This window comes from Cryptomeria japonica, chromosome 9 (assembly GCF_030272615.1).
Source record: "Cryptomeria japonica chromosome 9, Sugi_1.0, whole genome shotgun sequence".
Lineage (NCBI taxonomy): Eukaryota > Viridiplantae > Streptophyta > Pinopsida > Cupressales > Cupressaceae > Cryptomeria > Cryptomeria japonica.
Genome location: NC_081413.1, coordinates 326700502 through 326710459, shown reverse-complemented (window position 1 = coordinate 326710459; position 9958 = coordinate 326700502). Strand labels below are relative to the sequence as shown.

At 42.8% G+C, this 9958-nt stretch overlaps 1 protein-coding gene across 1 annotated transcript; it reads left to right on the top strand.

The window, feature by feature from the left end:
* The first annotated feature begins 3844 nt into the window (after positions 1-3844).
* LOC131858383 (uncharacterized) lies at positions 3845-4932 on the top strand. Its single transcript, XM_059211612.1, has 3 exons — positions 3845-4130; positions 4227-4642; positions 4825-4932. Exons 1-3 carry the CDS (start codon positions 3845-3847, stop codon positions 4930-4932), a joined length of 810 nt encoding a protein of 269 aa, XP_059067595.1.
* Positions 4933-9958: the final 5026 nt, after the last annotated feature.

Here is a 9958-nt window from a genome sequence, read left to right as displayed (position 1 = left end):
AATTCAGGCATCACACTGGATGAGTCTACATATATATCTTCGGGTATGGATAATGCAGCTTTTGTCACCCAGATGCAAGGAATGTCATTGCAGCAAGAAGCAGAGATTGCCCCTGATCATGTGCTTTTTTCATGGATGGAAGATGATGATGTAGTGGTGACCAACGATGAAATCACCCCAAAGGATGGAACCCCTCTCGTGCACTCAGATTACAACCTCTTCTCTAAAAGGCGTTTGACCGAGGAAAGTACTGGTAGCATGAGAGCAATGCCCGTGGACAAACCCCCTGAACAATCGGTCGTTAACTCTGCCTATTCGAGAAAAGAGTTCATCCCTTATAAGCCGAAGGTCCTCACACCTCAGGTTATAGATGTGGTAGAACAATTGAAGAAGGCCCCGACTCATGTCTCCCTGTGGGATCTCCTAAGTATTCCAGAGCAAAAGAACAGACTAAGAGAGGCTCTATCTCATGGTGGAAAGGATGCAAGTGTGATAACTCCACAATCTCTTTAGACTGATAGAACGAGTCTCCGACCCACAGTAGGGAAGCACACTCTTTGGCCATATTGACAAATGAAGGCCCGCCCCCTACTACCCAAGGAGAAGGTAAGCCTAAGGAAAATCCTTTCTACCTTACCCTTATAGTTGGAGATAAACTTTTGCATAACTCCATGATAGATTCCGGAGCTAGCACTATCATCATGCCTAAGCGAATCACCGAAGTATTAAACATCAGGTATGACCCTTTGAACAAAGGGGTTATGCAATTGGATGGGAACAAGGTTGAGATGGCAGGTCTCATTAAAAACCTTCCCTTAACATTGTTTGCATGTCCGAGTGTGATGGTGTCTCAAGAAGTAGTGGCCATTGATATCCCATCTGTCTTCGGGCTTTATCTTTCTCGAGACTTTACCGCTAAAATAGGAGGCTATATGTCCCTAGATTGGTCCCATCTCATCCTTTGTACCCAGCACGATGCCAAGCTGAAAATACTCTCAGAACCCCTCCATGCTGAGCATGTAGCCGACCAGGCCTTGATCAATTTTGACCCTACACACACCCCTATATCAAATGATGAACGAAAGGTGGTAGAGATTTTAGAAGATGAAGAAGTAATGAGAGAAATTCCACCTGAGCAAGAAGTCTTCCTGAATGAGTTCATAGATTTAGACCCCTTCTCTAACTATCATGCCACCGCCCTGGGTACCTATTGCTCTTTTGAAGAGAATCAGATCATCCCAAAGCTTACTAAGGATCCATTCTCTGAAGAGCTGTTGTCTTCAACACTATGGACCCTGCACTTTGGCGACACCAAATGCAAGATGGGCTCTGGAGTGGGAATTTGTCTCACTCCCCCTTCAGGTGAGAAAATCCTGAAGCCTTTCTGATTGCAGTTTGCATGCTCTAAAAATGAAGCGGAATATGAAGGGTTGATCCAAGGTTTGAACATGGCAGAAAGAATGGGCATAAAAAAGTTGAAAGTCCTTGGCAATTCTGAGCTGGTGGTCCATCAAGTTTGAGGAATATCCAGTGCCAAGCACACCCACATGAGGTCTTACCGCACTAGAGTGTGGGATCTAATAGAAAGTTTTGATGCTTTCAATATCATAAGCATTCCTCAGAAACTAAATACCATAGCAGACCAAATGGCTGCCATCTGAGCGCAATTTGATCCTACTACAGACTTACTCACTAGCTCTCAAGCAGTCAGCATGGTTGTCCGCCCAACTATCCCTGATAATGATACTCACTGGTAGGTGTTCAAGAGAAATGAACAGATGGCTTTGTTCATCCAAAGCTCGGGAGAATTTGCTGATCACCAACAGCCTAAAGTAAAGGAAGCCTATGGGAATCAGGTCATCCAGCTAAGATATAACAAGTTCCCTAATGGTTTGATCACTTTAGAGAACCTGTTTGACCATGAGGACGCCAAAAAAGATAGGTGAAAGCTCACAGCAAACAAAGAGGATTATGCCAAAATGTCAATCGACAGTGGAAGAGTTCTCAAAGTAGGAAAGGATGTTTCCTCTGAAGACAAAAAGAAGTTGGCCCGATACTATGATGAATATGAAGGTGTCTTGGCTTGGTCTTATGAGGATTTAAGAGGATACGATCCTAATATCATCTAGCATACCATCGAGCTTGCAAATGAGGCCAAGCCGGTCTAACAGAAGCAAAGAACGGTTAACCCAAAAACTGAGTCTCTCATGGCTCAAGAGTTGAAAAAGTTGATCAAATCAAGGATCATTTACCCCATAAAACATAGTACATGGGCGTGAAATTTGGTTCCTGTTAGGAAAAAGAATGGAGATATCCGACTCTGTGTGGATTTTCGAGATCTAAATCAGGTGTCTCTCAAAGACCACTATCCTCTGCCATCAATGGAGCAACTACTGAGCACGGTGCCAGGATCAAAAATATTCTTAATGCTCGACGGTTTCTCAAGATATAACCAGGTAAGTGTGAAGGTGGAGGACCAGCACAAGATGACGTTCAACACTAAGTGGGGGACGTTTGCATACCAGAAGATGCCCTTCGGATTGTCAAATGCTGAGGCAACTTTTCAAAGGGCCATGGATTTATCTTTCAAAGAGCTAATTAATAAGATCATCTTAATATACTTAGATGACCTAACTGTGTTTTCCAAGCACCGGGAGGATCATTTTGACCATCTTGAATTAGTCCTCCAAAAATGCCTTAAATTTGGGATTTCCTTAAACCCCAAAAAGTGTATCTTTGGGGTTCCTCAAGGAAAATTACTTGGGCATATAGTTTCGAAGGAGGGTGTTTCCATTGACCCAGATTGAGTCAAGTCCATTAAAGACCTTCCCCTCCCGGTCAACAAAAAGGGAGTCCAATCTTTTTTAGGAAAGGTCAATTTTGTTAGTCGCTTTATTTCTTACTTTGCCGGAATAATAAAACCCATCACCCTCATGTTAAAAAAGGATATACATTTCAAATGGACTACTGAAGCCAAAAAAGCTTTTGATGAAATTAAAAATGCTATCTGTTCATCTCCCATATTGTCTAACCCAGACATGTCAAAGGACTTCATAATGTACAATTTTTTCTGGTCAACATAGCATCACCATGGTCCTAACCCAAAAAGATGCCCAAAAAGGAGGAGAGAATCCCATAGCTTTTCATTAAAAAACTCTTAAAGATTATGAGGCCCGATACAACTTTGTCGAGAAGTAGGCCTTAGCCGCTATAAAAGGACTAAAGAAATTTAGGCATTTCATTACCTGTAATAAAACCACGGTGTACGTAGCCATCCCGCAGTAAGGGAATACATTATGGAGGGTGACATCACTAAAAAAAGGGCAAATTTGATCACCAAGATCTTGGAATATGATGTTGACGTCAAGCCGACAAAGCTCGTTCATGGGAGAGGTCTGTGCAATATATAGTTCAAGAATGTGAGCCCCGCGACGAAGAAGCATCTACAAAGGAAACAGTTATGCTTTTGCCTGATGTTCTAAATGATAGCAGGATTGAGAAGAGAAAGCAATTCATGAAGACCGGGATTTTTCCCAAAGATCTCCCCTTGACTAAGAGGAGATTTTACAAACTCCAAAACAGCGGTTTCCGCTTAATAGATAGAACTCTTTTCAAAAGAAATTTTGATGGAGTCTTGCTCCTCTGTGTAGACCAGAGCCAAGCTGATAAAATCCTACACGAGTTCCACTATGGCTCCTTAGGAAGCCATTTCTCTGCACCAACAACCGCTATCAAGATTAGTCAAGCTAGGTATTTTTGGCCATCCATTTTCAAGGACACACACAATTTAGTGAGGGGATGCAAGGAGCGCCAATATTACACGAGAAGGAGCAAGAAAGCTGAAATGCCACTCAGGCTTGTGTCAGTGGAAGAGCCTTTCGCTCAATGGGGCCTTGATTTTATCGGAATGATCAACCCCCCCAGTTCAACCAGACATAAGTGGATCCTGACTGCTACTGATTATTTCACAAGATTGTCTAAAGTCATTCCTTTACGGAATTCATCAGAAAGTGAGGTGCTGGCTTTCCTAGAAGACCTGGTGTGTCGATATGGTTCCTCAAAAACTGTTATAGTGGATAATGCGTGTGCATTCACAGGCTCACGAATTACCCAATTCACCCTCAGCAGAGGTATTTATCTCAAAACCTCTTCTAACTACTATCATCAAAGGAATGGACTCGCTGAGTCCACTAAAAAAAACTTGATTAAACTTATTAAAAGGATAGGTTCTAAATACAAGATGGAGTGTCAACACCACTTAAGAAGCACATTATGGGCAGACCGCATAACACCCAAGCAGACTCTAAAAAACTCCCCATATAAGCTGGTATACGGAAAGGATGCACTTTTCCCTATGTCGCTAGAGATCCCAACATTGCAATTACTAAAATCAATGGAATTGGCTGAAAATGGCCCTATGGCCGTAAGATTGGTAGAGATTATGGAGCTACAAGAAGCAAGGGAGGCTGCCTTCACGGCTCTACAAGACAAACAAGAAGTTGTCAAAATATGGTTTGATAGTAAAAAGAGCTCTGATCTGGTCTTCAACCTCAGAGACCTCGTATTGAAATATAATGAGAGGGCGATGAAGCTTGGTCAGTACGCCAAGTTCGATTGCCTATGGGAGGGACCTTTCTGCATTGTACATTGCAAAGGTTTCAATGCTTTTGAGCTAGAAGACATGAATGGGGACCCCCTCCCAATTCCGATTAACAATTTCCACCTCAAACCTTTTCATTAGGTGTTCTGTGCCCTTTTAAATGTATATATTATATATATTGTGAATAGTTTCTTTTAGTGCCTAATTATCTTATTTATTCCCAGCTAGTATCAGGCAAGCAAGAAGAGAAGGAAGAGAAAGTAGAGAAAGGAGAAAAGCGAAAGGTTCATTATATTAAAAACATTTTTGTATTTTCATTACAAAATGAGTAGGCTCTTGGCCCCTCCTTTTCTACAATCATTTTGCTCAAGTCCAAGATGATGGTTCATCACATCTTTAGTAGCTCTCTTCAGTCTCATCCTCATCCTCTTCAGAAGTTTCCTCTTCTCTCGACCACTCAGAGTCAGAGGTGCTCTCAAGCTCCCCGAGCATGAAAATAACAACCAAGTTTGGTTGTTGATCTGGCGTTAGAATCCTCGAGAAGATATAGTCACTGAATTTAGTATACCAGTCTGTACCTTTTGGGCCAGGACTGTCAAATGGACACGCAGAAGAAACTCTGTGGCAAGCTCGGTGCGATACTGATGAGAGGATAACGTTATTGTTTTCAGCCCACTGATGAGCGGGTGCCAAGATACCTCCTCATTGTGTATGATGAACCGCTCTAGGTTGGATGGCAGTGGAAGCCCTTGGAAAGGGACATAGTATGCAATCACATCCTCTAGCCTGCCCAGGTAATCTTGGGAAAAGAGAGCCTGGGTCAGCTGCGAAGCTAGCAGCTCAGGCTGACCGCAATCCAGTAGTGAGGCTATGAACTGCGAGCAGATAGTTGTATTCACTCGGTATTGATCTGCATTATCAACAAAATCTTCTCCAAGTTTCCACTTAATGATGGCTATTATCAAAGGATTTTTTCTATGCGTCATCCTCTGTAATCTCCGATCAGAGATATTCCCTAATAAAGCGACCTGCGCTTTGCTGCTGACAAGCCTAACTGGAGTATCCATGACTATAGAAGCTCCATCGTTAAAGCTTGCACTGTGCTGAAAGAATGTCTAAAAAGACATATTTATAGAAAAATTTTAGCAGAAGATGATGAATGCTCAAAGCACATGCCTTCCCAAATCCCAGTGCTTCTGTCATATCTCTGGTAATTCGCATCAAGCGAATGAGCCTATTTTCAAAATACCAGTGTCCTGGCAGGTACCTCGAGAGGGAGGTTGATACGAGCAAGAGCCATGTGTATGTACAAGAACATCATGTTTTAAATACCAAGTTCCACTGGATTGTCTCAGTTCACGCGAACTTTACTACTTGCTAATTCTCTCGATCAAAGAAAAGATTTGCCTGAATGGATTTTCCTCAAGTAACGACAGGTTAGCCAAAAGCAGTCTTGGGAAGCAGAAATGATGGTGCTCTTCATTCACGAAAGTTTATTGCAGTTGCAAATTGAGCTGGCACGAGTGTAAGCAAGTACTTTCCATTAAGAATTTGCTTTTGCGAAGCTCTAGGCATGTTTTGCATTTAAGGTTTGAGGTTTTTCCCTCTGCTTCATCCTTTTTGAAAAGAAAGAAAAACAAAGCCAAAGTGCTTTTCTCTCCCGATTTTAGAAATTTTTTAGCAAAGGAATATTTTTGCTTGTAATGGAGCCCAAAACAGCATCCGCAAGTGTTGTTCCTAGAGGTTTTTGGGTTGATGTTTTCAAGGAGTTATCCTATTCTGTGCATGCCATCCCTCCATTGATGGAGTATCCAAGAATGAAGACCAAGACCAAAATGACAACTCGAAATGCATCTGCCGTTCTGGACTCCTTGGAAAATATTTTTGAACTCGAAGTTCATAAGCAGCCTAAGAATATCAGAGAGGCTGCATGCTCCAAGATGCTTCATCATAGAACAAACCCCCAATCCGTGGCAGTACATTTCTGGAGTAGTGGTGCTCCCCAATGCGTGGTTCCCATGGTCCCATACTGCCTTGAGCTCATAGCAGCTTATGTGGAGGTTTTTGATCCCACCTCATGCTCTGTCAAGAGCTCCCTCTTGAGATTGGTAGTATCTCCAAAGGCTATTAGGGAGATGATGTGTTGCTCGATCTTCGAAGCAACAGAGGTTTTCTCAGAAAGCTCAATGGAGGAGTTCTGGAGCACCAGGAGAGATGCTTTGACATTTTGTCAAAGCACTCTCAATCGAAGTTTGTCTTATGGACTTTCAAAGTTTCCCCTATCCTATAGTGACCTAAGACAAGAGGACCTCAAGGATATCTCTTCTACCCTTGCATGGCTATGCGGTCATGACAGTGACCGAGATATCACAGCCTCCATGATGGGTTTTCTCTTCAAATGTAGGAAACAAAGGGAACCGTTTCACTTTGACTTCTCTGTGACTATTGTCAGGGCCATTATTAAGCAATTATCAGAGTTTCAATAGTCGCGGTGCTTCAGATTCTCTTCAGTATTGGTGCACCTACTATTATACCAAAATGAGGCTTTCTTCGGCCAATTCATGCGATTGGCCACTTACGATGCATCCCAAAATAGAATGTCGATGTCCTGCTGGACACCTCTTCTGCTAGCCTCCTATGATTTCTACCAATTTTCATATCTATTCATGACTCTCGTGCTCAAGGACCTCGGCGTGATCCCCAATGAACCATTAGCCCATTTCTCCCAGGTTCAGATGAACTGGATGCAAAATGAGTGCCCCCTTGCGACTGGTTCTTGGAACCTGATTTTTCTTTCATCTGGGTGCATGGTTTCTCTGAAGAGCCCTTCTGGCTGCCTACTTATTTAACTGAATGAACCCTGGCTCTTGAAATCACAAGGCAGTTGGTGAGGATCGAAAAGGGCCATTGGAGCAGGTAAACATGATACCTTTGTCACCAAAGACCACAAGGCCATTGACCCAATCACTCTAGTACGGAGGAATATAGTAGAAGAGATTCTGACATCGAAAATGGTGCAACTCAATTTTGCAGTGATTGATGACTCCTAGAGCTACAACCCCAACGACTGCCTCAGCAAAAGAAAGAATGTTGTTAGGCATGATCCTCGGAATTCATGGGTGGAGCGTATGAACCCTCAGGTTGATGATCCAAGCTTGTATGTGGGCCCTGATGACTTTCCTATCTTAAGACGCTCCCCATGGTTAAAGTTTTAATCCCCCTTGCAAAAATTCAACCTTGCGAAGCCTATTCCTTAGGTGTTGTTGGAAAATATGAAAACTTTAGCTTGGCCCAGGAAGAAAAGGGAATATTTTTGGGTCTATCGGCAAGAGGTGAGTCAGTCTAGAGCCAGCATTGGAAATGCCTCCCTGGATGAGCATTTTGAGCAGGAATGGTGTAAAGTAAATAAATCTGATGATGAGATAGGTGACAGTTCCTCGTGCGGGGACTCATCTCCTGAGGTTGCCCCACAGTAGGAGGTAGAGGTTATAAATATTGAAAGGCAAGATCCGGAGCCACAAATTCTCCTTACTTTGGATAGCGCAGGTCGCAGACCTCATTCGCAGACTAGTAAAAGGCGGTCCAAGAAGCCGTCACGTGAAATTCCTTCAAAGAAGAGGCAACATCCTAGCACGTCAAGAGGGATCCCACCCTCTCAAATACCAGAAACATCCTCAGATCTTCAATGGCTGATGTCTTCCACCGCTCAGGTACGTCCTTTTTTTCCCTCATCTCTTGCTCAAGATATTTCTTTAGTTGTTCCCATGACCGCAATGCAGGCCTCAGTCCCTACCGCTCTCACTTTAGCCCCAGCGGGTATGCTGGTTGATCCCTAAAATGTTCTTCTACAAGCCTCTCTTCCTTTCGTAACCATGACTTTTATATCCGTAGTTTTTCCCTTGCCAATATCAGAAACAACCCCTATGTTGTGTAGGCTAGGTTTTAGAGAGTCCTCTCCTCAAGTTATGGGAGTAGCGTCCTAAAGCCCTTTCCCATTAGGAGCTCCCCCCTTTGTCCCATTATTTTCCCCATCGGCTCTAGCTCACCCCATCCAGACTACTTTCGCTGGGCCTATTTCACAATTCCCTTTCGCAGTTCCTCTTGGTGCAGCTTTTGTGGGTTAGGCTATCGATAATCCAGATGAGTTCCAACAACAAGTTTTTTATGATAGAACTACTTGCCTTGGTAAGATGGGAAGCGAAAGGAAAAGGAAGGTGCTCATCCAGCCCGCCCTCATTTGTAAACACATTTCAGCAAGCAAAAGGAATTTCTCTACTTTGCAAATCTTTTCTCCAAGGTTGACAAGCCAGAATCTTAGATGAGAACAAATGATTACACACTACATGCCATCGATGTTAATCTTCAAAGTGCCATGACATTTGACAAAGTAGAGATGATGGAGGAGACTTCAAAAGCCATATCCAAAGATTTTATCAAGAAGAGTCACCGTCTGGAAAAGATTCAATTAGAGAATGCTAGTCTCTGAGATTCCCTCACCCAGCAAAGAAAGGAAGATAAAGCCTGGAGCTCAGAAATCTATTGTCTACAAAGCCTGCTGGCCCAGGATAATTTGGAAAAAGGGAAGCTTTAGTCGGCCTTCAAAAATGTGAGCTCTTAGCTAAAAGGCCAAGAGGTGTCAAGGAACGTGGCTCTGAAGGAGTTGTAGGAGAAGGATGCAGAGATACAACAATTAAAGGAAGCCTCTAGGGATGTTACTTAGGTCCAAATTTAGCTATGTGAGGAAACTCTTCTAAAGGAAGGTTATGCCTGCCAACTGAGTGAGGCTCAAGTATCATTGTCTAAAGAAAAGATGAAATTTGAAGCAAAATTGAAAGTGAGAGAGGCTAGTTTCAGACAATCTGGTGAGTGCATTTCAGAGGTGGAGACTCTTTTGCGGCATGAACAAGATCATACAGCGCAATTGCAACAAGCTATCTGAGATGGAGAGGCAAATATCCTCACTTTGGAGAACCAAGTGGCCATTAAACAAAGCAAATGTAGTAGGTTTCAGCAGGAGATGGTTTTAAAGGATGATGAGATCTCGTGATTCCTAAATATTCCTCCTCCCATGGAGATTTCACAAGACTTTTCCCCCATTATAATAGAGTTATATGTTTCTAATTGGGAAAAGGTAAAATAGTACTGCCCCTCATTGCAACCTATGCTAAGATTCTTTACTGAAGCGCAATCCCTTTTCTATGCTTGTCATCGGTCCTAAGTTCCTGGTAGCCCAGGATATTATTTAGTTATTGTATTCTGCTCAAGATGAAGAATTAAGGGAAAAGGGGATTTCTGACCATCGGTAATTGATTAGAAAGATGAATGTTTTCATCAACTGGCATAGGGTAATCATGTAGA

What these genes read in the sequence shown, in the direction of transcription:
- LOC131858383 (XM_059211612.1), top strand. Translation starts at nt 3,845, where the DNA reads ATGCCACTCAGGCTTGTGTCAGTGGAAGAGCCTTTCGCTCAATGGGGC. An exon ending in CCAATTCACCCTCAGCAGAG is followed by an intron (nt 4,131 to 4,226) that starts GTATTTATCTCA and finishes TTAAAAGGATAG; the next exon opens with GTTCTAAATACAAGATGGAG. An exon ending in GGGAGGGACCTTTCTGCATT is followed by an intron (nt 4,643 to 4,824) that starts GTACATTGCAAA and finishes ATTTATTCCCAG; the next exon opens with CTAGTATCAGGCAAGCAAGA.